The sequence below is a fragment of the Antechinus flavipes genome, chromosome 3 (assembly GCF_016432865.1).
Source record: "Antechinus flavipes isolate AdamAnt ecotype Samford, QLD, Australia chromosome 3, AdamAnt_v2, whole genome shotgun sequence".
Taxonomy (NCBI): domain Eukaryota; kingdom Metazoa; phylum Chordata; class Mammalia; order Dasyuromorphia; family Dasyuridae; genus Antechinus; species Antechinus flavipes.
In genome coordinates this window covers 629850498-629878358 of record NC_067400.1, presented here as the reverse complement: position 1 = coordinate 629878358, position 27861 = coordinate 629850498, and the positions used below count along the sequence as shown (strand labels likewise).

The following is a 27861-nucleotide window of genomic DNA, read 5'->3' as shown; positions in this document are numbered from 1 at the left end:
TGGTCACTCAAGTGGTAGCACTTTGAAGTATGGGACCGAGTTCCTCATTCTGATGTTTTCTGATGCCTGTTCCACACTTATGGAAAAAGCCCTGTTTCTTGCTTTTAAAACTAAGCTTTATCTTTCATTCCACAAATAATGTTCATTTGTAAATTATCCCTGCTTCTCTTTGGTCACTTCCAATTCACAATATAGAAATAGTGAGAGAATTGAGAAATAATGTTTAGATTATCTCCTAATTGCCAAATCCAGTGGCATTTTGTCAGACTTCCTGTTTGACACCGAACTGATATCACAAGAAGGTAATGTGAAGGGACGGACTTGTTTACCCTGAACGTTGAGGGAAATATGAATTGCTATATAAATCCTATTTCCCCATCCTCAAAACACCCTCATTCTCTACCTGCCAGGTAAAATCTCCATTCTGTCCTCCCTTTCGTGGCAAAGATGCTTCTAGAAAAGGCATCTACCATAGGTGCCTCCTTTTCCTTTCCTCTCACTCTCTTCAGTTTGAGTTCAGAATTCATCATTCCACCAAAAACAAAAAACACAAACCTGTTCTCCCCAAAGATACTAATCACCTCTTAGTTGCCAAGTTGATTGGCCTTTTCTCAATCCCTATTCTCCTCAGGCTCTGATTTTTTTTATTTTTTATGATTGTTTTTGTTTTTTTCTGAGTCAGTTGGGGCTAGGTGACTTGATCAGGGTCACACAGCTAGGACGTGTTCAGGGTCTGTAGCCAGATTTGGACTCGGGTCCTCCTGGCATCAGGGCTGATGCTCTAGCCACTGCCTGCTTTCTTCTGAATACTACTTAGCAGAGGAGAGACTGGAGAGCAGCCTCTTCATGGGCTTCCCCTCAGTTTCCCCAACTAGACAATCAAGAACTTGGTTTGGATGGTCCCACAACTTTCTCAGTCTTTCATCCCCGCATCTCTCCTGCCTATGGGTCTCCCAGCCCTCGTACTGAGACATTCAAGTTTCTGTGGGACCTGAAGGCAGGCCCTTGTCCAGGCCTCAGCTTCTCCAGAAGAATGAGCGGGCGGGGGGAGGGAGTCAGGCTAAGGTTCCGTGCAGTCCGATGGCACGTCCCCTAATGGCTATGGGAGGCGATGCAGGAGGGACGAAAGCTGGGCTCCAGGAAGAGACCCGAGAGGCCCCCAAAGATAGAAAGACCTGTAGTCCTCTTAAACCCAGGAGGGACGCAGGGTGCCAGGAGCGCGGGGAGGGGAGGGGGAAAGGGCGGGGGGAGACGGGGCGGAGAGGCAGAGCGGGCCTCTAATTGGGTGGGAGCAGGATAACTCTGATTGGCTCAGAGAGCTGGCTCCGGCCTTGAATGTGCCGAAGCTGGGCCTACTAGTGCCCTTGGGGGACGGGTAAGCGTAGGGAGTCCGGGGCGGAGGAGGAGGCCGGCTCTAAGGGGGTGGGGAGAGTTCGGAGGAGGAAGGAGCGGGCAGAGGAGCTCGGCACGGAGAAGGCAGGAATCCCTGAGAGGAAACTGGCCCTGCCTACTGGCTACACTCACCCATTTGTCCGAGGGAGGGTAGGGGAGGTACTTGGACAGCCGTGAGTATTCGTGAGACTGAGCATGGGCAGAGGTCGAATAACGGGGCACTGTAACCTGAAACTGACAGTGAGAGGGAAGAGACTGAGTTTGCGCAGAAGTTGGCTAACGGGACTGATGGTAACCTGAAACTGACTGTGGGGCTGAGACTGAGCGTGCGCAGAAGGGCTAACAGGACTGAAGGTAACCTGAAACTGACTGTGGAGCTGAGACTGAGCGTGCGCAGAAGGGCTAACGGGACTGACGGTAACCTGAAACTGACTGTGGGGCTGAGACAGCCTGCGCAAACTGGCTAACGGGACTGAGGATAACCTGAAACTGTGTGGGGCTGAGACTGAGCGTGCGCAGAAACTGGCTAACGGGACTGAGGTAACCTGAAACTGACTGTGGGGCTGAGACTGAGCCTGCGCAGAAACTGGCTAACGGGACTGAGGATAACCTGAAACTGTGTGGGGCTGAGACTGAGCCTGCGCAGAAGGGCTAACGGGACTGACGGTAACCTGAAACTGAGATTTGGGGGATGAGACTGGGCGTGCGTAGAGGCTGGCAAACGTCCCTGAAATTGACAGTGAAGGGAATGAGACTGAACATGCGCAGATGTTGGCTAACAGGACTGCCTGTAATCTGAAACTGACAGTGAGAAGATGAGACTGAGCGTGCCCCAAGACCAGTCATTGACCCTGTGGTTGGCATCCGGGAAGAAAACGACTTTCTTGGGGAGCCTGAAGGTAGGTCTAGGTTGGAGCAGCAGGTGGGCTTTTTGTTCCAGCCACAAACGTTGGTCTTTCTGGGCACTTTCCCTGCCTGTTCCCCCTGACAGGAATGCCCCCCCCTCATTTTCACCTCCTGACCTTCCTAGTTTTCTTCAAGTCCGAGTTACAAGCCTGTCTTAAACCAGGACCCTTGAGCACCCCTCACCTCCACCCCGAGGTAATGCCCTCCATTGATTACCTCCAATTTTTCCCTTACGAGTCTTGTTTGCACTGAATTGTGTTCATGGGGAATTCTCGTGGAATTCTCTGTTAACCTGTGCACGCCTTGAGGTGTGTGTGTGTGTCTGTGTGTGTGTGTGTGTCTGTGTGTGTGTGTAGGTTTCTGCCTTGTTGACAGTGGGCTCTCTTGATCCTCTTCTTCGTTGTTTGGTTTGGTTTTTTCCTCCCCAGCTTTGTTTTCTGGGGGCATTGTACACAGATCAGAAAACAGGAGCAAACAGCCCCGTAGTTGCTGACTATCAGGGACAAGGTGAACGGTTTGCTTTCTCTCCTACTCCCTTGGGTCGGTTCTTCGAGTCGATAGCAGTTCCTTTCTCCTCCTGGAAGGTCTTTTCCCCAACAGAATCTCTTCCCCTTCCCAAAAAGAGTGTGAACATCATGCCAGCCGGTTCCCCTGGTACATGCCCCGTATCCCAGGCTCGCCTGTTGTTTCCAGTTGCTCTCCTGCCCTCCGTTGTTCAGTGCTCTTGTTCGTCCTTAAAATGAACCCAGGGCCTCGGTCACCTCTGCCTTATGTTTCCTATCCTTTTTCTCCCAACTCTCCGATTTCTTGTCTGGAATACTGAAGCTGTGTCCTCCCGGGTCTCTCAGTCTCAGTTACTATCCTCTCCATCCATCATGCATTCACTTCTCAACATCTTTATTGTCTCCCTATTGTCTGGCATCTCAAGCCAAACCCCAAATGATGACATCTTCAGCTCCTCCCAACCAGAAACCGTTCCACCGCTGCCCAGTTTTCTCCCTTCATGGCCTTCCCCCACTTCAGGCTCCACTGTCCCCCCGGAGAAGGGAGACACACTGGAGAAAGTAGCTTTGAGACCCACCAACCTGGGCAAGCCCTGGGCCTGCTGCTCTCGGGACCTCCGTCTAGTCCCTCACCCGGTCTGGGTCTTAGTTTCCTCAGCTGTAAATGAGTCGCTTTTAAGCCTTCTAAACCATGTTCCCCTGAGAGAGGTCACTGGACCCCTCAGTGAGCCCCATAGAGATAATTCTTCTCACATTGTCTATAGCGGCAAGCAAATGCCCCTTAGCCCAGAAATTTTCCCTCAGTTCTCTCAGCTCAGTCTGTGTCTGTCCCACTCTGTAGCTCCAACTCATCACTGTCCGCTCTCTTGAATCCCATTAGCCTCCTGGGCCTGGTCCCCCCACCCTTGTCCTTCTGACTGTAGCAGCTGGGATGCCCGGGAGAAACCACTTGCCCGGTCTCCGTGGCTCCTTGAAAGCATGTTCCCGAGTGGGTCATTGTCATTTTCTTCGTCACCGACTTTTCCTGAAACGACCTCATTTCCCCCTTCCCTGCCCCTTTGACCACCCGCCTCGAGGCCAGGATTGGGGGCTCGTCTCCTTCCTCCTGGTCGGTGCTGAGAAAGTCACCCGGTCGGCTCTGTGATCTCAGCAAGCCTTCCGCCTCCGTGTCAGTGGGGAAGGAGCTGTGCCTGTGGGGCCAAAGGACCTAATTCAAATTCACTGCTAACTTACTCCTCCTGTGATTTGGAACAGTCCACTTAACTCTCTGAACCTCAGTTTCCTCATCTGTAAAATGAACGTGCTGACACAGACAACCTGTGAAGTTCCATCTAGCTCACCATCTGGGATCCTTTGACTTCAGGGGCCAGTGAGTCCAGATTGATCAGGAGATCAAATGCTGGTCCCCTGAGGCTTTCCATTGGTCTCTCCCATGCCTTTATATCATCCTGATTCAAACCAGCCCTGCTGGGTTTCACTATACATTTGTATAGGACAGGACAGATGGATCGTTACTATGAATGTGTGTTTCTGGGGGTTGTGTCTGCTCGTGTGTCCGTGTGTGCCCCTGTGTAAATGTGAATGGGCCTGGAGAGGTGACCTTAACATCTCCATCCCTTAGAGGACAGTGGAGGAATGAATGATTGAACAAATGAAAGTCTACACTGAATGCTTACTTTTGGATAGGATTGTACAAAATACTATAGACACAGCTGGCAAAAGAGCCCTAGTCTGTCTCAGAGTTTCAGTCTCATCACCTCAAGGATACAGCAGTAAAGCAGATTCTAAAGTCTGTTCTTTCCACTGATAAAATAAGGCCATCATTGGATCTTGGGTGACTTTCTTTTCTTTGATCAACATGGGAAATCTTGAGTAGGCATAGTAGAAATATATGTTAAATCCAATATATGGATATATATTTATATAATGATCATGCTGCACAAGAAAAATTAAATCAAGTCAGGAAAAAAATGATGAAGAAAATCAAATGCAAGCAAACCACAAAAAGAGTAAGAAGGCTATGATGTATCATGGAGGGTTTGAGTGGAAGCTTCTGCTAAACACATGTAAGGGAATAGAAGACTGTTTTTATTTCTGGGAAGATCCTAAAAGGAATTATCCATGCAATATATATCTAACAAACCTTTTTCGGAAATTCAGGCACCAGTCCCAAGAGCTGACCTGATATCCTCAAGAATTCTGTTTTTAACAGAGTTACAAGCTGGTCATTTAAGAAAATGTTCCAAGTAGACTTTGATGTTTACCAAAGTCATTGATAAAGCATCTTCTCTTTTTCTTGACAGATGTGAACCACACAGCTGGCAGGTGATGGATTCGAAACTGGCTGAATGGTCCAAATCCCAGAGAACTTTTTAATAAAGTGTAAGAAAAATTTCCTATTTGGGATTTTTACATTTTGTCTTTTATTCTGAGCCTGAGACACCGAAAAAGAGAGTATTTCCATGTGCCCAGCAGAAACAAAAAATAGGATGAGTTATAAAAAACATACATGTCTCATTCATGTTTTTAAGTGTTTTGTAAAGCATAAAAAAATTTCATGTGACTTTCACAACTCTTTGGCATGTCTGTGCTTTAGTTTGCACTATCTTTTTACTGTTGTTGAGCCCTCAGTCTCCTCCCTTCATTAAAAACCAAAGGGGGGGCACCCCTTTTATCAAATAAACATAGTTAAGCAAAACATATCCACCCGGTAGTCACCTCCAGAAATAGATATCTCATTCTGCTCTTGAATCTGGTCATTGATACCATGATTCCTCATAGGTCCCATGGAAGCATTGTGGGACATGGCACTGATCCATATGCTTGAGTCTTTGGAAGTTATTTTTCTTTAAATGCTGCTTCTAGAAAGTCTCCTCCAACATCGGATCAGAATTCTCTGGTTCACCATCTTATTGTCGATGGTAAGTTCCATTATATCGAAATAAACACCATTTGTTTCAGCCATCCCCCCCGTTGAAGAGCAAATCTAAGGCCCCTCTATAATTCCAGTTTTTCCCTTTCTGTTCTCCCCCTGTATTTTCCCCTTTCAGGATCAGAGAGTTTGTTTATTTGAGACTATACTCACCCTGAGAGTGTCCTTATTCTTTCCTCTCTTTCCTATCTTGTTTCCTTGTTGAGTCTGCTGAACTGGTCCTCCGGCCCGTGTGTATGTGTGTGTGTGTGTACACACATGTTCATCTCTCTTGTGTCCATTCAGAATGAGATTCATCTTTTTTCTGCTCCCTGACTTCTCCATATTTATCTAACATTTACTCTAACAGTAAACAGCTCCTTCCCACTGTCACTGAAGCAGAAGCCTTGCTAAGATCACAGAGCTTGTAGCGTGCTTTGTAGAGCCCCCACCAGGGTGCCAAGATACACCATCCGGACCAGCTCTCTGGAGGATCTCGGGACCAGCCCGAGTCCTTGGTCTTAGTGGAGGAGGGATGAAGGCGGCACCCACGAGGTCAAAGATGGAGTCCTTCATTTCAAGTTCTCTCAGCCTTAAATAACCTTAGTACAATTACATCACTACAGCACACTGAGCATGTGCCAACTGTAAATGCCTCTTTTACTGTATCTCTGTTTCAAGTAGAACGCACTACTTCTCAGGAAGCCCTTGAGGGAGATGGGGAGCTGAACCAGACATGGTCAGCAGGTTCCCTCTGGGTGAAGGGTCTTATACCTCACCCAGAATTCCTCCACTGTCTGTGATCGTCTACAAGAGCTTACTAGGTGAATTTCTCAGTACTCCCGTGATAAGAAGTGATGAATTCTGCCTGTCTTCCTCGGTCCTCTGTTAGCATGTTCCTCCTTCTGCTCTTCCTTCTCTTTACTATTTTCAAATCCTCAAATCAAACTAACTTTTTTAATGCCTTTTAAAAACATTAAGACTCCTTTGGAACTATGCCCCAAAGGGCCATCAAACTGTGCCTCCAGTTTGCACAGTTTGCACAGTTTGCAGAAACCTGCAATGTTTCTACTGGGCTTATGTCCCAACAAAGATTTTAGAGGAGGAAAAAGGCCCCATATGTGCAAAAATGTTTGTAGTGGCAAGGAACTGGAAACTTGAGTGGATACCCATCCATTGGAGAATGGCTGAATAAATTGTGGTCTGTAAGAAACAATCAGCAGGATGATTTTAGAGAGACTTGGAGAGACTTGCATGAACTGACACTGAGTGAAATAAGCAGGACCAAGAGAATATTGTACATGGCAACAAGAAGATTATTTGATGATCAACTGTCATGGATTTGGCTCTTTTTAACAATGGGGTGATTCAAAGCAATCCAATAGACTTGGGAGGGACAATGCCATCTCAGAGATCTATAAAGACTGAATGTGCATCAAAAATAGTTTTGTTGTTGTTTTTTGCTTCCCCACCCCACCTTTCTCATGTTGTTTTTTTTTTCCCCCTTGTTCTGATTTTTCTTTTTTTGGGTACAACATGATGAATATGGAAATGTGTTTAGAAGAATTGCATGTGTTTAACTTAGAAAAAGAAGAGAAAAGAAAACAATAAGGTGGGACAGCTAGGTGGCTCAGTGGAGGACCTGAGTTCAAATCTGGTCTCAGACACAACACTTCCTAGCTGTGTGACCCTGGACAAGTCACTTAACTCCAATTGCTTTAAAGGGTTTCAAGGTCATTCCTTTTTATTTTTTTTAATCTTTTAAAAAACAAGACATTTAATTAATTAATTAAAAAACCCAAAGATATTTGCATTGATATTCAGTAAGGAAATTGGTCTATAATTATCTTTTTTTCTACTTTCACCATACCTGGTTTAGTTATCAGCTTCATATATGTGCCATAAAAGAAATATGGTAGGACTCCTTTCCTTATTTTTTCAAACAGTTTGCATAATATTGGATTTAATTGTTCTTCAAATGTTTGGTAGAATTCACAAAAAAAAATTCCATCTGGCCTAGGAGATTTTTTTCTTAGGGGGATGATTAATAACTTGTTTAATTTCATTTTCTTTTCTTTTTTTCATAATTATAACTTTTGTTGACAGAACCCATCCCTGGGTAATTTTTTACAGCATTATCCCTTGCATTCACTTCTGTTCTGACTTTTCCTCTCCCTCCCTCTATCCCCTCTCCCAGATGACAAGCAGTCCTATACAAGTTAAATATGTCACAGTGTATATTAGATACAATATATGTTTGCAGAACCGAACAGTTTTCTTGTTGCACAGGGAGAATTGGATTCAGAAGGTAGAAATAATCTGGGAAGAAAAACAAAAATGCAAACAGTACATTCATTTCCCAATGTTCCTTCTCTGGGTGTTGCTGCTTCTGTCCATCTTTGATCAATTAAGGCTCTCTTTATCGAAGAGATCCACTTCCATCAGAATACATCCTCAAACAGTACCGTTGTTGAGGTATATAATGATCTCCTGGTTCTGCTCATTTCACTCAGCATCAGTTCATGTAAGTCTCGCCAGTCCTCTCTGTATTCCTCCTGCTGGTCATTTCTTACAGAACAATAATATTCCATAACATTCATATACCACAATTTACTCAACCATTCTCCAATTGATGGACATCCTTTCATTTTCCAGCTTCTAGCCACTACAAACAGGGCTGCCACAAACATTTTGGCACATACAGGTCCCTTTCCCTTCTTTAGTATCTCTTTGGGGTATAAGCCCAGTAGAGACACTGCTGGATCAAAGGGTATGCACAGTTTGATAACTTTTTGAGCATAGTTCCAAATTGCTCTCCAGAATGGCCGGATGTGTTCACAATTCCACCAACAATGTATCAGTGTCCCTGTTTTCCCACATCCCCTCCAACATTCCCCATTATCTTTCCCTGTCATTGTAGCCAATCTGACAGGTGTGTAGTGGTATCTCAGAGTTGTCTTAATTTGCATTTCTCTGATTAATAATGACTTGGAGCATCTTTTCATATGGCTAGAAATAGTTTCAATTTCTTTGTCTGAGAATTGTCTGTTCATGTCCTGTGACCATTTATCAATTGGAGAATGGCTTGATTTCTTATAAATTAGAGTCAATTCTCTATATATTTTAGAAATGAGGCCTTTATCAGAACTTTTGATTGTAAAAATGTTTTCCCATTTTATCTTTATCCTTCTAATCTTGTCTGCATTAATTTTGTTTGTACAAAACCTTTTCAATTTGATAAAATCAAAATTTTCTATGTTGCGGTCAATAGTGATCTCTAGTTCTTCTTTGCTCATAAATTCCTCCCTCTTCCACAGGTCTGAGAGGTAAACTATCCTATGCTCTTCCAATTTATCATCTCATTCTTTATGACCAGGTCATGAACCCATTTTGACCTTATCTTGGTGTACAGTGTTAAATGTGGGTCAATGCCTACTTTCTGCCATACTGATTTCCAATTTCCCAGCAATTTTTGTCAAATAGTGAGTTCTTATCCCCAAAACTGGGGTCTTTGGGTTTGTCAAACACTAGATTGTTAAAGTTATTGGCTGTTTTGTCCTTTGAACCTAACCTATTCCATTGATCCACTAGTCTATTTCTTAGCCAATACCAGATGGTTTTAGTAATTACTGCTTTATGATATAATTTTAGCTCTGGCACAACTAGGCCACCCAAGGTCATTCCTTCATCCCCATCTGCCATCTTGTGTAGCGCCTTCCATTGGCTCATATAGATTTATGGTTTCTGAACCCTCTGGACTCTGGTGTTTACATTTCAAAGTTTTGACTCATCCCCAGTCTTTCATCAGAAATACTTAATAGTTCTCTCTTACGTTAAAGGTCTGGTTTTCTTCTTCTCTAGAATTAAGCTTAGCTTTGCTGGGTAAGTTATTCTTGGTCACAAACCTCTCTCTTGCCTTTGATGATACAGACAGTTTTCCATTAATGTAAATGGATCATTCTACAGATCTTCCCCTCCCAATCAGGGCTCTGAATGGCCCAGAAGTTTGAACAGCTTTAGGGCCTGGACCCCCCTCACGTTGGAGCAGCTCCAGTCCCTGGAAAGCCGAGGGCCCCCGGCAAAGTGCTGTGCGAGCCCCGCTGCCCCCACGACCCTTGCTGTAGCCTGTTGGGAGCTAGAGCCAGAGCCTTGCCGAGGAGTGGGGTCATGCTGGGGAGTCAGATTAGCGGGCGAATTTATGTGGAGCAAGCGGTGCCTGAAACATATCCCAAGATTTGAAATCTCTGGATTTCAGTAGAAACTGCCGTGTCTTGTGTGATCCTAAGAGTGGTTCTCTGACACTTGTACAGCTTCCTTCTGGATGCTTTCCAAGATTTTCTTTGATGTAGGAGCTCTAGCTTTTTGTTAAGCGTATTCCTGGGCCTTGTCTTTTGGGGTGGGGGCACTCCTGGGCCTTGTCTTTTGGGGTGGGGGCAGTCCTGGGCCTTGTCTTTTGGGGTGGGGACATTCCTGGACCTTGTCTTTTGGGGTAGGGGCACTCCTGGGCCTTGTCTTTTGGGGTTAGGGCACTCCTGGGCCTTGTCTTTTGGGGTGGGGGCACTCCTGGGCCTTGTCTTTTGGGGTTAGGGCACTCCTGGGCCTTGTCTTTGGGGTAGAGGCACTCCTGGGCCTAGTCTTTTGGGGTTAGGGCACTCCTGGGCCTTGTCTTTGGGGTGGAGGCACTCCTGGGCCTAGTCTTTGGGGTGGGGACATTCCTGGACCTTGTCTTTGGGGTGGGGGCACTCCTGGGCCTTGTCTTTTGGGGTGGGGACATTCCTGGACCTTGTCTTTTGGGGTGGGGGCAGTCCTGGGCCTTGTCTTTTGGGGTGGGGGCACTCCTGGGCCTTGTCTTTTGGGGTGGGGGCACTCCTAGACCTTGTCTTTTGGAGTTAGGGCACTCCTGGGCCTTGTTTTTTGGGGTTAGGGCATTCCTGGGCTTTTCTTTCAGGAGGTGGTCAGCGGATTTTTTCTGGCTTCACTTTGCTCTCTGACTTTGGTGTTGTGTGGACTGCAGGCAGAGGAGCAATAGAGAATTGGGCCCAAATGTTTAAAGAGAGAGGTGAGTATTCCAGAAGAATGGGAGAAGGACAGGTGGGCAGGGAAGGGGGGGCAGTCACTTAAAGCCCCAGTTCACCTTTCCATCCTCAGAATTGCCTTTCTTTGTGTAGTCTAGAGCTTAGCCACAAGTTAACACCTTTCTCCTCACACTGAACACTTTTCCTTCCCTTGCTCTGGCTGTACCCCTTGCCTGGAAGGTACTAGTAGCCACCTCTGCCCACCCAGGATCTTTTATTTACTGACACTTAATTTATTAGCTTTCTTTTCCTTGTGCCTTATGCCCCTCTGTTGCCATTGGCCTCCATATCCTTCTCCATACCTGCTGGCCTTGGAAGCCACACAGATCCCCAGGTGTCTTTCGCAGGAACTTTTTCTATGCCCTGTGTGCCCATCCCAGGTGTTGGCTGTTTTCCACCAATGTGTAGAATTGTCCGGTTTCCGCCACTAAATTTGCCCCAGGAGATTGGGGCCTGTTTTGGGGGTCTCTGCAAGTTTAGGAGAGGGGTTTTCTCTCAGCTGTGTGTCATCACATTTGACAGCATTCTTCTCTGGTTGGGAAGTCACTTCCGTCATGTCCAACTTTCTGTGACCTTTTGGGAGGCTTTTCTGGCAAAGATATTGGAGTGGTCTGCCATTTCCTCCTTCAGCTCATTATACAGATGAGAAAATTAAAGTGACTTGCCCAGGATCACACAGCTAGCAAGTGTCTGAGGCCAGATTTAAACTCGTGTCCTTCTGACTCCAGACCTGACCATCTATATACTGTGCCTCCAGCGGCCCTGTTCTGCCTTTAACTTTATTAAAAAGCGATAGGAACATCAAACAGCATGTGACCAAGGAGAGATTTTTTGGCTACTCTTAGAACCTTCAACCATTCTGTCAATCAGCAAGCATTTATCAAGCATTCACGGGTAGGGAAAAGTGTCTGTGCTCTAGGAGCCCACATTCCCTCAAGTATAAAGTTTATTTATCTATATTAACACCTGCTTTGGGTCGTAGGGATCCTGGCCTTTCCCAAGTCTGCTCAGTCCATCCCCAGAAAAGATTTGAGTCCAGATGCAGGATGAGCGGAGGGGAGGATACCGCCAGCCTTGCTTTGGGACTGGCAGTGAGAGGGGAAGAAAATGGAAGTGTAGATGGAGCAGGTGAGAGGAGTCAGAACGAAGACAAGCCAGTTCCAGTTGGATTAGGTTATCCTCCATCTCAGCCGAGTCCGAAGGAAGGGGTTGAGGGTGGGAGTTTGGGCTTCAGGGTGGGTATGACAAAGGATCAGCAGGTGAAGGAGTGAGGACCTAGAGCTGGAGCTTTGCTGGTCTAAGCCGGGCCCTGTAGCAGTCTTCAGAACCATCCGGCAGCTTTGGGAGAGCGGAGGAGGGAGTGGTTGGAGGGTGACGCTGCAGGTGCCGTGTGACTGGTTTGGGGATGAGGAATGACTCCAAAGTCACCTGTATGACTCCTTCCATTCCTCAGTTCAGCCTCCGAAAGCTCCTGCCTTTGCCCAGGACAGGAGTCCAGAGGAAGTTTGTTCTTGGGAGCTGCTGACCGCCAGAGCCCAGGTAAGCGATGTGGCTTCCATCGTCCCATATGGCCGTAGTTCGTCCAAGTTTCATCCAGAGGGCTCAGCTTTGAGTAGTCTTTCCCAGAGTATTTGGAACCTTCCACTGGACGGCACAGAGTTCCCAGAACTTCTGGGGTGGAATCGGGAACCCCAGCATCCTTCTTTATTTACATTTAGCCACAGCCAGTTTTTTTGCATATTGTCTGAACATTAGTATCCCGAGTCTGACGACCAGTGGGGCAGCTGGACCCAACAGATGCTCTTCAGCTGCCTGACTTTGTTTGTTTCCTCATCGATGGCCTTCAACCCCCCTCTCTCCGGACCGGTCCCTTCACCCACCGTGGGAGCAGCCCTCCGAGATGACCGCGCCTTGGCTGTGGCAGAAATAAAACTCCCCAAAGTCAGTTGGGCTCCTTACCGAGCGCTCTGTGTCATCCTTGGAACTCGTCCGGGGCTTCGGGGCCTCAGCTCCCTGGAATCTCCTCAAGAGCTGAGCAAGGCTCTTCCTAACTTAGTCCCTGAGCTCGGTCCTTTCAGTCATGTCTGCCTCTCCCTTTGGGGTTTTCTTGGCAAAGACAGTGGGGCGCGTTGGCATTTCTTTGAGGAACCGAGGCAAACGGGGAAGTGACCCAACTCGTGTCTACCATGGCACTCTTCCCCGCACCACTCTGCCGTCCGTCCTAAGTGGAGAGCAATAGCCTTCTGCCTCTGTCTTCTGTTTCAGATGAACTCTCATCTCACTGATTGTTTGATTTACCATTTGTTTAATTTATCCATTTACTTTCCTCTTCATCTTTATGCTCCCATATCCATCGCCTTCTTTTCTTTAGAGTTCCTCTCTTCAGGTCTTTACCTCCAAATCACTATTTCCTTCTTATTTTAAGTATTCTCTTTTCTGTTGTTTCTTCTCTATAACAACTCAGAATTAATAGTCAGTACTGAGTAGTCAGAACAGGAAGTTCCCCACACCTATAACACAGCTAACTCCATTATTTTCTTTGAACTGTGAGAAGCATGGTCCCTGGCTGAGCAGGGAATGTTTCAGGATCCACTGACATGTTTCAGGATCCACTGACATTCAGCGACGTGGCCGTGGACTTCTCATGGGAGGAGTGGAGACACCTGAGCCCGGCCCAGAGGGCCCTGTACAGAGATGTGATGCTGGAGACCTACGAGAACCTGGTGTCTGTGGGTAAGCGCTGCCGCCCCATGCCGCCCCATTGCCCCCCGGCCGTCTCATTTCCAGCAGCTGTGGGTGGTATGGAGAGTAGAGATAGTCACCTGTAACATAGGAAGAGACTAACCTTCCTTGGAGCCCAAAGCTGGACCTTTCCAAGCACAAATTCTTTGCTTTTCTACAGCTGGAAATCTTGTAACCTGACCTTGCTGCCCCTGAGCTTTCCTACCTCCTTATCCCTAAGAAGGAGATCTTTGTTAAAGCGCCAAAGCAGAGCCTGAAAGTGGGAAAAGATCCTAGTCTTTTAACACATCATACATCAAATTAAATAATTTTCTTTCTGGGCCCAAATCAGATAATTTGTACAGAAACACAAGAGGGTATTATGAGAGGTCTACTGTACCAGTCTCCGTACCTTTCAGATTTCTTTTTTTCCATGGAGAGAAAGAAGCTAGGATTGGATCCTGAGATGGATTTCTCCAATTATTTCCCATTTTTATCCCCAGGACCAGAACTTCCATTTTCCAAACCATATGTGATCTCCCAATTGGAAAGAGGAAAAGCCCCATGGATGCCTGAAGTAGAAGTCCCCAAAAACCCCCGGCCAGGTGAGAGAATGACAATGGGCGATGGAATCCATTACAACTGGAAGTTTAGTGGGCCATCCAAATAACAAACTCTTGAAATGTTATGCATCTCTTTTGACCAATTATTCACTTGGGATGATTCTTGGCATTTAATATTGCTGATACATCATTATACTTCAGAAACATTCTTATTTGAGATATTTGATGCAAAAAGGTTTTTTTGTTACTCCAGTTAATCACTTTTCCTTGCCTGCCTGCATTTTGGATTTCCTTCACAGGCTAATTGGACAATATTTCAGAGTCCGATTCTTTTTGTACAACAAAATAACGGTTTGGTCATGTAAAAAAATCACTTTTCTTTTTTATCGTACTTGTGTTTATTTTTATTAGGGCAAAAGCTCTTACATTTCATTAATCACAATTATCTAGAGTATCTTTTGTGATCACCTCTGGCCCTCCTTTCAAGTTGAGCCATAGTAGTTAATTACCTGATCGAATTCTGTTCTAAATTTTTTATGGTGTGTTCTTTAATATTCAGATATTAATAACCCATCTTTTTAAAATCTCCTTTCTGTATCCATTTGACTTAATTGTTATATTGCATAAGATGATGGTCTAATTCTAATTTTTGTCAAGCCTCTTCAGGTTTCCCAGAATTTTTGGACAAATAAGTTCTTCCTCAAGGAATTTTTGCTCTTGTGTTTTATAGATCATTTTGTTTTTAGTTTGTTTCTAATTTATTCTTATCTTGTCTTTTCCATTGATGTTCATTTTGGGGTTTTAAAAATCAAGGACAAGTAGGTTTGAGGGGAAAAAATTTTAAATGAAGTTTTTGTTGACAATCTCTGTTTATTACTTCCTCAGAATTTCTCCTAGTACTACTTCCTTTTTTCTTTCTGAGAGAACTGTCCCTCATAACAAATAATTTTTTAAAACATTCATTTTTAAAATTTTCAGTCCCAAATTCTCTGCGACCCATTACTGTAAAGTTCTTTGGTTCAGTTTTTTTGGGGTCTCTGGGAGCAGCTTTCCTTTCAGTTCAGTCATCACCACAAGAGTAGCCAGGGGTTAAAGTCCAAATCCTTAATTGTCTGGGCTGGGCAGCTTTCTGGAGTCTTGGTTTCAGTGGAAAAGTGAAGGAGGAGATCCTGCCACCAAGGTAGTGTGAGGTGAAATGAATGAATCTGAGTCCAAAGATTTGTGCTTTAGCCTCCAACCACCACAAAGGTGGAGGATGGAATGAATCTGTCTCAGCCTTTGCTGTTATATACTCCATTATCATAGGTGTGAATCTGGTGGAACTATATTAAGTACTAAGTACATGTACTGAACTAGAGAACTATTAAGTCAATTCTACTGACTTAACACTTTGTAAGAATCCTTGTTTCAGAGTTCTGGCCCATAAGACTCTACCCCTTTCCCCACTTAATGTAATGTCCATTATACAAGTGAAGTCATACAAAACACAATTTTATGTGTGTGTGTGTGTGTGTGTATTTTGGCTGAGGCAATTGGGGTTAAGTGACTTACCCAGGGTCACACAGGCAGTGCTAAGTGTCTGAGGCCGGATTTGAATTCAGGTCCTTCTGACTTCAGGGCTGGTGCTCTATCCACTATGCCATCTATTGTGCTCCCATGATAATATTTTTAATTAAAAAAAATGGAAAGGGGAAAAAGGCAGTAAAATCAAGGTATATATCAAAAAATTCTGAAAATATAAGCAGCTTAATAGACTTATTAACCTCTCACTTCTATGGAGGAGCAAAGCTGAGATGTCTTAGATCTCTTTGTTGTGGCCTGTGGGTATTTTTACAACATTCACTTTGGGTATTTTTTGGTTGTTTGGGTTTTGTGTGTGTGTGTATGTGAACATTATTGTACTTATTGGTTTTTTTTACCTGTTTTTTAAACCTGTTTACTTGCATCAGTTTATGTAAATATTCCTCTGATTCTTAGTACTCATCCTATTCATTGTTTCTTATGGTGTAGTAATATTCTGTTGCATTCATGTACCATAGCCTAACCCTTCCTCAAGTGCTGAGCATCCACTTTGTTTCCAGTTCTTTGCCATCACCAAAAGTGCTGCCATAAATATTTTGGTAAAAGGGGGCTTTTTCTTATCATGAGCCTTTTGGGGGTATAAGCCAAATAGGAGCATCTCTGACTCAAAGGATATCGACATTTTAGTCACTTAATTTGCAAAATTTCAAATTACTTTCCAAAATACTTGTGTTGTACCACAGCTCCTCCAACATGGACTATTTGCCCCTTTTGTCACTGTTGCCAATTTGCCGCTATTTTGCTTTTGCATTTCTCCTATTATTAGTGAGTTGGACTCGGTTTTCCTATAGCTGCTAGTATTTTGCAGTTTTTCTTTTGAGGATTTTGTTTGATTAGGTGCGTACCATGGCACTGAATCAAAGAGAATATAGTAGGGAGCAAGGTGTGTGAGAAGATTAGAACAGTGGGGGAGAGGATGAGGTGATGAACTTTGAACGTGAAATCGAATTTTATTTTTGATCCCCAAAGCCAGAGGAATGTTCTCGATTGCAGCCATTTTTTTTTGGTTTAAAAAAATAATCCTTCAGACAGCTAGGTGGCACAGTGCCACCAGCACCAGCCCTGAAGTCAGGAGGACCTGAGTTCAAATGTGACTTCACACACCTAACACATCCTGGCTGTGTGACCCTGGGCAAATCACTTAACCCCAATTGCCTCAGCCTCCCCCCCCCCAAAAAAAAGTCCCTCCTCAAGGAACTTATGACACATTTCTGTTTTTCTGTTTTCTGTGTTTCTGACACATATTTATTTCTTTTAGATTCATTTAATCAGGAGAACAGATGGGAGAACCAGAACTCGGCTCTGACTGAGGGCACTTGCCTGGGAGCATCAGTCAAGGAGAGAGGACCACAGAACAATCCCTGGTGTCCTAATATAGGAGAGTCTGGGACCTGTGAGGTCAAGTTAAAGAGCAAGAAGGATCCCCAGGATGGAGAGTTCCACCAAATAACAGATGCTCCAAAAAGATCATCATGTCAGGGGAATGTACTAGAAAATAATTCTTTGGAGAGACATGTTAGTTTGGGACCAGTCTGTTTTGCCCAAGAAAGAGCTACTGTGGGAAAAAGTCTCTATAAGTATAATATACTTGCAAAGAGTCTGAGAAAGTTTTCAGACAAAATTCAGTGTAATAGATTTTCCTCAGGGAAGAAGCTTCATAAGTGTAACATAGGCAGGAAATTTTTCATCTACCACTCAGATGCCATTAAATGTCATCTAGCTGGCGAAAAGTTCTATGAGTGTAATAAATGTGGGAAAGAGTTTGACAGAAGACCAAATCTCACCGAATGGCAGCAAATTCGTTCTAGAGAGAATCCTGTTGAATTCGATAAAGCAAGAAATATTTTAGGTCAAAAGAGACACTTACTAGACATCAGGAAATTCCTAATGTGAAAGTTTTTCAGTGTAAAGAATGTGGCAAATCCTTCAGGGAGAAGCGTTATCTGAAAAGCCACCAGAGGACGCATACTGGAGAGAAACCTTTTGAATGTAACGAATGTGGAAAAGCCTTCAGCGTCAGACAGAACCTTTCTAGACATCAGAGAATTCATATTGGCATGAGACCTTTTCAGTGCAATGAATGTGGGAAAGCCTTCAGGATGAAGGATCATCTTAAAATGCATCAGAGAACTCATACAGGGGAGAAACCTTTTGAATGTAATGAATGTGAGAAAGCCTTCAGTCATAGGGGAAGCCTTAGCAGACATAAGAGAATTCATACTGCAGTGAAATCTTTTGAATGTATTGAAAGGGGAAAAGCCATCAATGGCAGGCTGGATGTTAATAGCTATCAAAGAATTCATACGAGAGTGTAACTCTTAAAAGGTAATGAATATAGGAAAACCTTCAGGTTAAAGCATTACCTTAAAAGCAATCAGGGAAATCCTGCAGGAAAATGCTTTGAATACAGTAAATGTAAAAAAAAAAAAAAAAATAGCTCAATAAGAGGCAGGTTCTTGGTAGACATCAGAGAATTCATCCTGGAAGGAAACCTTTTGAATGAAATAAATGTGGGGAAAACCGTCAGCCTGTATCTCACCTTAGAGGGCATCAGGGAATTCATAATGGAGAGAAAGTTTTCGAATGTAATGAATGGGGAAATGCATTCTGGAAGAAGCAAACCCTTATTACCCATTGGAGAACTCATGTTGGAATGAACCCTTTGGATTGTTATGAATGTGGGAAAGCTTTCAAGGTAAAGGATCACAAGAACATTATATTGGAAAGAAACTTTCTAAAGAGAAGAAATGTAGGAAAACCATGAATGACAAGCAGAATTTTATCAGATAACTCCAAGGGGAAGGAAACTTTCGATTTATAGATGTGAGAAATCTTTTAGACCAAAAGAATACCTTGCCAGCCATCAGACAACTCATGCAGATACAAGAGGCTCTGAATATATTAGAATGTGAGGTAATCTTTAGCCACCAAGGAAGGCTTAATAAATATTTAAAAACTCAGGTTGCTAGTGAACCTTTTGAATGTAATCAGTGGTAATCCTTCACTGAAAAGTCTTACTTTAAAAAAAAAGTCTGCCCTTATTAGATATCCACAGATGCCTAAAGGAGTAAAACACTATGAATGTGGCAAAACCTTTGATTGAGAAGCATGCCTTTAATCAGAATTCACTGTTGAGTGAAATGACTGGAAAGAATAAAAAATGCATCGTTATTAAATAGCAGAGAATTCATACTGGAGTGAAACCATGTGAATGTAAAGCCTTCACTCTGATGCCATCTATCTGTGGGAGGATGTGAGAAAGCTCTTGGCCCTAGGGGAAGGCAAAGATATCCCATGAATGCAGTGAATATGGGGAAAGCCTCATACCAAAGCAAACTGCCCTGTGTACAAGGAACATGGAAAAGATTTCAGTGATTCGTAGAACCATATTAGGTATTATAGAGAAGCCCCTTTACTGCATGTGGGGAAACCATTTTCTCCTGTTTATGGCTTCTCCCCGGGATACATTATGAACATGGAAGAAATTTTGAGAGCAAATATTAAATGAGATATTGGCTTTGAGGGAGCCAAAAAGCACCTTCCTAGGCTGACTATTTTTCTCACATTTAATCACATCGACTCCCAGAAGCCCTAGCTCCAGCAGAGGAATCAGCACTTTGTTCTAGCAGAAGCGAACAGTGCTATCAAAGATGATGCGAGATACTTTTAGTCAAATGTTTTGGTGTCTGGTTGAGAGCCATGCTTATTTCTTAACTCATGTTTTATAGTTAGAAAAAGTGGAAATGGCCCACCCCCCAACCAAAACACTTCTCAAATGAATTTCCCCCTTATCTGGATGGAGGACCTGGGTTCTCAGCTCAGAGAGATTTTCACAGATATAAGGGGTGGTGTATCAGAATTATGTTTAAAAAACTTTTAAATATGCAGGCAGTATGTAGCATAGCAGACCAATGGAGGTTAAATACTGGTCAAGTTTCAATGAATTAAGCAATACACAGACAGTTTTTATGTCAGTGGACTATTCCAAGACCTTGACATAAAGTGATTTTTATATTATATAAAAATATATTTTTAAATTTATATATAGAAATATATAATATAAATCCACCCACAGATGTGGACGAAAGGGAGCCATGTGCCCCTTGGAAGGGAAGGGGGCTTGCTCACAGTTCAAAAACATTTGGGGGCCAGGAACATAAAAGGAAGACCAAGAGGAGGAATATGCAGGACCTGGCTGGAAACAAGAGGGAGACTTATCGGAGGGGAGGGGAGACAGACACACAGGGGCTAGCCATAACACATACAAGAGAATGTGAGACATGTAGGGGTTTGGGACAGACACCCTGCACCCAAGCTAGGTCCGATGGAAGATAACATGGGTTGGATTCTTGGGTGAGTGTGGAGAATGGGACAGGTCCCCAATCCCGTATCTATTCTGCTTTCACTTAAGAAGGGTTTTTAAAGTGATTTTTTTTGTTTTTTGGTGGGGAGGAGTGGCAAATGGACTAGCAAGAGCAAAGACAGCACAACATCATATAATAAACACTGGTAGGTTTTTTGGAATGGGGATTTCTTTCAGAATTCTTATGTAAAGTTGAATTTATGTAATGTGAATTTACATAAAGGAAGAACTGACTGTACTATATACCATATACTTTAAATATTGGGCTAATTGTGAAGTCTCAAAGCAGTCCCAAACAATATTTTGGGCCCTACAAAAATTTCAATACATAGCAAGTCCCTGTTACCTATAAAAAGAGGAATCAAACTCTCTGGTGAGTAAAAGGACAAGAGTAATGGAAATTCATGGAGAGGAAAAGAGGCATGGAGATTTAGCCAACCTGGCTCCAAGAAGAACTCATAGTAGCTTTGAACCAAACAGTGCATGCAGTGATGATCCCAACAATGACTCCTCTGATGGGGAGATCAATATCGGTCATGGCTCTAAAGTGACTTTGTTTTGGAGAGAAGGATGGTGAGGCCCCGAGATCTCCCTGGCTTACTCCAAGGCTCAGGTAAAATCCCATTTTTTAGAGTCCACCTTGCCTAGTGTTCCCAAGCTATAAGTGCCTTCTTACCCCTTGAAATCACCTCATATCAATTCTGAGTTTTCAAATGCTACTTGTCCCACTAGAATTTGAATCCTTGCCAGGTGGACACTCATTATGCTTTAGTTTGCATCTCTAGCACTCAGCATTAGTACCTAGAACATAGCCAATGGTAAATAAAGACTTATTTACAAGTATAGAGGTAAGTTCATCACCAATTCACAAACTAATGATTTTTTCATTTTGATGATGAAAAAAATAGATAACTCAGTCCTGAAGGACTGACTCCCTTCCCTTTTGAAGTAAAGATGGCAGGATTATGGGGAGAGAGCCAAGGACTCCTGGAGTTCATTTTGGCTGTTGTTCCAAATGTGAGATCCTCATGCAGTTACCAGTGAGGATATAAAATGGAACTACATCATGTCAACCTTGCCCCTCCCAATAAACAAAAATGAGAAGAGGGAAGTTACAGCTCAGATTCTTGTAGGGTCAGGGAATGGAATGACAAAATTAGTTTTACCATGTACTCGAAGATTAAAATAATTTAGGGACCAATGGTTTTAGGGACTTCTCGTGGTGCAATGTCACATGAATTTTCCTTTTAATTTTGACATCTTTTATTTTTAAATCCTTTCCCCACTACATCCTTTCCCTCCATCTAGAGAACTCCAAAGTATTAGATTTCATAAAAAATGAAGCCATTTATCTCTTCCTTCCCCCCACCCTGCCCCAACCCCGCCAAACTGGTCTCTCCAGTGTTCTATGCCTGCCCTTAGTCCCTTATCTCCAAAGAAGGGAAGATACCTTTTTTGTATCGTTTCTCTTAGGTCCAAGCTTAGTCATTATAATTTTAAAGCTATTTTGTTGCTATCCTTTAATATTGCTTACATTTCCAGGGGCAACTAGATAGCACAAGTGGACAGTCCTGAAATCAGGAGGACCTGAGTTCAAATCTGTCCTCAGACACTTAACACTTACATTATGTGATGCTAGGCAAGTCACTTAACCCCAATTGCCTCACCAAAACAAACCAAAAAACCCCATTGCTTCCTGTTGTAACTAGCTGTGCCCTTTCCATGTTAATTGTCCTTTATAATGATTTTTTTAAATCAACAAAACCAATATGGTGTAAAAATTACATATATGTCTATAGCTCTACTTGTGTGTGTGTAATCATTATGTGGCTATCGTTCAGTCAAGTTGCACTCTTCCTGGCCCCACAAACCACAGCCCTCCAGGCCCTTCAGTCCCCCACTGTCTCTCCAAGACTGTCCCAGTTCATGTTCACTATTTCCACGGCACTGAGCATCCATCTCATCCTTTGCCAGTCCTCTTTCCTTTTACCTTCCGTCTTCCATATATGTCCATGGCAGCATGGGACAATACACATGTATATCGCAAACACACATGCACACATCACCCGTGAAGAACAACATATGTCTCTGTGCCTGTATGTTACATGTCTACCCCACATAAGTGCATACATGTATTGCACACACTTGTTGTTCTGCCCCAGTGGAACTTCTGCCTCCACAAAGGAATGATGGGAAGTACCTTTTCATATGACTTCTTTGAGGTTGAACTTCTTTATAATTTTCAATTATCTTGTAGTTGGTTCTTCCTACTTGCATTTAGTAGTTGAATACATAACAAAACAGAGGCAATTAGGGAAAATAAAATTGGTAGATTGGATTAGGTGAAATTGAAAAGCTTTTTATAAAAATAAAACTGATGCATGTCAGTTAAATAGGGAGACCACTGATTGGGGTATCACTTTGTATTACTTTTCTCACATAAGGATTTGGTATTAAAGATATGTAAGGCTGAAATCCATTCTTCAAGAAAGGAATCAAACAACTCTCAAAGATCGCAGGCTTGACAACAATAAGGAAAAATGCTCAAAATCACTAATATAATAAATCAAAACAACCTTGACATTTCAGCTCAGCCCCAGCAAACTGGCAAAAATAAAAAAAATGAGGATAGTCTTATGTTGGAAGAGCTATGGAAACACAGGCACATTAATGTAGTAAGATTAATGGAGTTTGAGAATATTTGTTCCATGTTCAGTAGAACAGAGAGGAAAAACATGAATTTGGTGTGCTCAGAGATTTGGTCAAGTTCTGCTGATTTCTAGGATTTTACTATGGAACAGAAGCAGCTACACCCAAAGAAAGAACACTGGGAAATGAATATAAACTGCTCGCATTTTTTGTTTTTCTTCCCGGGTTATTTCTGAATCCAATTCTCCCCGTGCAACAAGAAAACTGTTCGGTTCTGCACACATAGATTGTATCTAGGATATACTGTAACCTATTCAACATGTAAAGGACTGCTTGCCATCTGGGGGAGGGCGTGGAAGGAGGGAGGGGAAAAATTGGAACAGAAGTGAGTGCAAGGGATAATGCTGTAAAAAATAACCCTGGCATGGGTTCTGTCAATAAAAAGTTATTTAAAAAAAAAAAAAAAGGATTTTACCATGGAGAGGCAGAAGGAAGCAATATCTAATTTTTTTTTAGTAAACTCCTTAATCAACTTTTCATTTTTTCCCTAATTTTCCAATTTTTTCTAATTGTATACTTTACTCTCCATTTTGTACCCTTCAATTATGCTACATGCTAGCCATCTGATAGATTTTGTGGAAATCACAAAAGATATATCAGAAAAGCAGTTTTTGGAAAGGACTGGAGTCACACATGCAAGCATAAGAGCCCCAAATTCTAGCCAGAATTCTAATGTGCTTATCCTCAAGTCTTTCTTTCCCTTCTCAAAAGCACCATGTCAGGGAATGAGATTATCATAATCGGATATCTGCAAACAACCTAAACATAAAGATGTTGTCAACAGCCAAATCAAACAATAACCCCAAATAATATAGTACTAAAGGTGGATGAAGAGAATAAAAACTGGGCAGCGAGATGGCATATTGAGCAGAGCACTGGCCCTGAGTTCAAATCCAGCTTCAGATACATTCACTAGCTGTCACTTGGGCAGTCATTTAACCCCAATTGCCTCACACAAAAAAGATGATAAAAAAATCTAAATTTCTTAATAATGTACTATATTACTGTTTGGAGCAATTCAGTATAATTGTAATTTTAAGAATTTTTATTAACATGTTTGTTTTATAATGAGCATTTTAAAAAATGATTTAAAATATTTTCTTTGATGCAAAAAATGTCTGAGGGATGACAATGCATAAAAGAGAGCTGAAAATGGGAAGGTACCAGCACTGGGGCAAGGTGGAAAAGTTTTCTGAGGAATCAGGCAACCACAGAACAGCAAAGTGGTACAGTGGTGGAGCACTGGGCCTAGAGTTCCAATCTGGCTTCAGCTATTAGATAGTTACTAATTGTATGTCGCTGGAAAAGTCACTCCAACTCTGTCTGCCTCAGTTTCTTCATCTGTAAGTGATCTGGGGAAAGATATGGCAAAGCACTCCAGTCTCTCTTCCAAACCAAAATGGGATCATGAAAAGTTAGATGCCTGGAAACAAGTGAACAACAGGAGAGCCAGGGGTGAAGGCAGCTGGGGAAGAGGTGGGAAGGTAAGGGGCTGAGCTGGTTTGGAAATGAGCAGTGGGCACTTCCTTGTGTAGGGTTTCCAGGGGAGGACCTCATGTGAGAAGGCTCCAGGTGGAGGGGGGGATATAGTGGTCTAGGGAATGAGGAACTGTCTTTCCAGTCTTGATCAACTGTGATTGTGACTGGGGCTTTCTACGCAGAGAGTTTTCTCCAGCTCATTCTATAGATGAGGAAACAAGGCCAACAGGCTCAGTGTTCTATCCATTGCACCACCCAGCCATCCCAAGCTGAATTAGAATACTCTCTTTGTAACAGAGTTGGGAAGGTAGAGTGGGCTCAGTTCTGACAAAATTTAGGTGCTAGAGAAAAAAGTGTCATTTCCCATGGAGGGAAGGAGAGGCTGCTGGAACTTAATGAGTTGGTGAATGATGCAGCCGGAACTATTTTTATGAAAATAACTGAGGCAGCAGTGTGGGCAACAGATTACAGTGGAAAGAGGCTCAAAGGCCCGGTAAGAACTTGTTACAATATTCCAGGACAGAGATGGTCAGAGCTTCCACCACACTTGTGACCAGTGAATGAGGAGGAAGATGAATATATAAGAGGTTTTGAGGAAGAAAAAATGTCTGGCCATTTGCTGGACATAGGATGGTATTGCATAAACCGGTAAGTTTGGTTGGAAAAATGAATGTTTCTCTGGTCAGGCTGAGTTTGCGGTGCCTATGGGAAATAAAGTTGGAAACGTCCAATAAGCAGTTCTTGATGTGTGTCTGAAATTCCGGGAAGTAATAGTAATTGTCCATGCTATTGCTAAGAAAGCCTCTGGAAAGGTTTTGTGGAGGGGAATTCCATTTGATTGCTTTCTACTATTTAGGGGGAAGAGCAATTAGGGTTCTGAGGTCAGATTTGAATTCTGTTCCTCCTGATTCCAGGACCAATTGCACTCTTCGCCACTATTCGCATTGACACCTAGCTGTCCTTTGCTATACTGGCTCTCTGCCAAAAAAAATATTTTGTGAAAATTATGATTTCCATAATTATTAATATGACATGTGCAAGGGAAATGTTAGCAATTTAGATTTCCCAGAGCCTCCTTTTCTGGCTTGGGAGAAACAATGCAGCTTAAAATTATAATTCTTCTGAATGTACATTCTTGTGCTATAATATTGTGATACAATAAGTGAAGCAAATCAAGAACTACGGAAAACTGTTCCTGTCACAGAACTCTGGTTCTGTGCTCTGGGGAAGAGGTGGTCGCAACCCTCAAATTATGAAACAATCCAAAAATTGTTGTATTACCTTCCGTTCACGGACTTATGGGAAATCAATCTGGGAATGACTGTATTGTAATCTTCCTTCCCACTTAAGATTTGTATGTAAAATTTCTTATCTTTCCTGAAACAAGAGAAAATCTCCTGACTGGGAGAATTTCCAGTTTGTAATCTGTATTGCTCATTTTGAAAGTGACTAATTAAACCTCTACTTGGTCTCCAAAACCTGTCTCTTGGCTTGCTTTGGGTGGCTTCAGCTATCCACAGTTTAGACATCTAGAGAGTAAAATTCTCTTTACAATTTCATTCAAATGCTGGGAGCAGAAATCACATGGCAAGGAGCTGAGACATGAGTATCAACTGAAGATGTTTCCAGGTTCCACTTTCCAAGTGCAATGATTCCAGATGGTCTTTTCTAGGAGTTTTGTTGGAAAGGAAGGAGTTATAAGTCAACCATTTACAGTAATGGTCAGATAAAGTAGAATGGGTGGGGGGAGTGATCGAACATCTTAGTGGAAGTTGAAATTGAATCCATGGAAGTGATGTGATTCCCAAGAGAGAGAAAGTCCACGAAGAGAAGAGAAGAAGGCTACTGTTATTGTTTGCTTTTGAAGAATGGAAGATAAGAAATCACTGAAAGTGATAGAGGAGAACAGAAGCTAAGGGAGAGGAGAATGTCCCAAAGTACGCAGACACATCAGAAGATTAAGTTCAGAAATTAATGATTGAAGTGTTTGATCAGCTCCTCCCCACATCTCTATGGATGAGGTGGGGATAGATGGGGTCCCTGATACTTGGAGAAGAAGTAAGGATATCGGGAAGGATACTGAAGAGGAATAAGGTTACCTCCATCATCTCCAGTCATCCTCTTTCCCTTGATCTTCTTCCTGATGACATTCTGCCCATAAAACTCAATTACCTCCATCCTCAGTTCCAGCCCATTAATATGGTCAGATGGACCATACTCACCAAGGAAGCCTATAAAGAAGTGAGTTACGGAGGGCACAGCGCAGGCTGAAGCGTGGGACCTGAGTCAGACTCCCTGCCTCAGGCTGACTTCACTGTGGCTGTGTCTGGCAAGGTTCCCCCTACTTTAATTCTAGCAGGAATGGCTGCTATAGGTGAGCACACAGCGTTGCTTCTCTGAACCCTCTTCTCTGGACCGTGACTGAGACCTCCACCATGGCTGAGAGCTCACAGAGGCCCTCACCACTGCCTCATTTCTCCCTGGCAGCTATGCTGGCCAATGATAGATGGCCTGGAGAGCCTGAAGAGTCCCACAGGTGCATCCCCAGCCTCAGACTTCAGGCCTGGTGGGCTTCGTGAACCATGTCACTCCTCCAGGACCCGGATGGCTTTGTGAAACATGTCACTTCTGCAGGGCCTGGATGGCTTTGTGAACCATGTCACTCCTGCTGGGTCTGGATGGCTTTGTGAATCATGTCACTTCTGCGGGGCATAGCTGGCTCCATAAATAATGTCACCTCTGCGGGGCCCAGATGGCTTTGTGAATCATGTCACTTCTGGGGGGCCCAGATGTCTTTGTGAATCATGTCACTTCTGGGGGGCCCAGATGGCTTTGTGAACCATGTCACTCCTGCTGGGCCTGGATGGCTTTGTGAATCATGTCACTCCTGCTGGGCCCGGATGGCTTTGTGAATCATGTCACTCCTGCTGGGCCCGGATGGCTTTGTGAATCATGTCACTTCTGTGGGGCCCGGATGGCTTTGTGAATCATGTCACTCCTGCTGGGCCCAGCTGGCTCCATAAATAATGTCACCTCTGCGGGGCCCAGATGGCTTTGTGAATCATGTCACGCCTCCAGGGCCCGGATGGCTTTGTGAATCATGTCACTTCTGCAGGGCACAGTGGGCTCCATAAATAATGTCTCCTCTGCGGGCCCGGCGGGCTTTGTGAATCATGTCACGCCTCCAGGGCCCGGATGGCTTTGTGAATCATGTCACTCCTGCCGGACACAGCACTTTGATGCTCTCTCCGTCGTGCCTCTTGCTTCCGAGAGGATATTGGCCAAGACACTCATGGCCCGCTTGTGACTCGCAGGGGATTCTCCAGTTGGGTTAGCTGACTTCAGGGAGGAACCCAGGGACGTTCTCTTGGCCCAGTGGTGTCTCGCTACCTTCCGATAAAGACACGTCACCGATGCTATCATCGGTGTGCATCCAAATCTTCCCGTACCGAGGCAATTCAGAGTGAAAAAGATTGGTAGCCAAGCGCACTGAGCACCTGGAGAATTGGAGGGAACGGCCTTCACCAGGTCACCAAGCATTTATTAAGCGCCGACTCGAAGGATTAGCTTGCTGTGAGTGAGAGGAATCAGGATGGAGAAAATCTGACTCTGGGCAGAAGTGAGGGGGTGGGACGGGGAGGAGAGCTGGGCTTCTGAT

The 27861-nt window shown here is 43.7% G+C and overlaps 1 protein-coding gene and 1 long non-coding RNA gene across 6 annotated transcripts; one reads left to right on the top strand and one right to left on the bottom strand.

Annotated features, from left to right (window-relative positions):
* Positions 1-1047: 1047 nt before the first annotated feature.
* On the top strand, positions 1048-21815 carry LOC127556779 (zinc finger protein 184-like). Of its 5 annotated transcripts, none has more exons than XM_051990211.1 (8): positions 1048-1375; positions 2201-2291; positions 5105-5722; positions 10661-10771; positions 12241-12326; positions 13394-13520; positions 14012-14113; positions 16911-21815. In XM_051990211.1, exons 4-8 carry the CDS (start codon positions 10756-10758, stop codon positions 17543-17545), a joined length of 966 nt encoding a protein of 321 aa, XP_051846171.1. In that variant the 5' UTR covers positions 1048-1375; positions 2201-2291; positions 5105-5722; positions 10661-10755; the 3' UTR covers positions 17546-21815. The 5 variants fall into 5 exon arrangements, with proteins under 5 accessions (XP_051846171.1, XP_051846170.1, XP_051846169.1 ...); XM_051990210.1 differs by lacking the exon at positions 1048-1375 and adding an exon at positions 1382-1551; XM_051990209.1 differs by lacking the exon at positions 1048-1375 and adding an exon at positions 1382-1565.
* Positions 1598-2033, bottom strand: LOC127556785 (uncharacterized). Its single transcript, XR_007952504.1, has 3 exons — positions 1938-2033; positions 1752-1814; positions 1598-1688 (listed from the first exon to the last, which is right to left on the bottom strand). It is a non-coding gene; the product is annotated as an uncharacterized LOC127556785 (long non-coding RNA).
* Positions 21816-27861: the final 6046 nt, after the last annotated feature.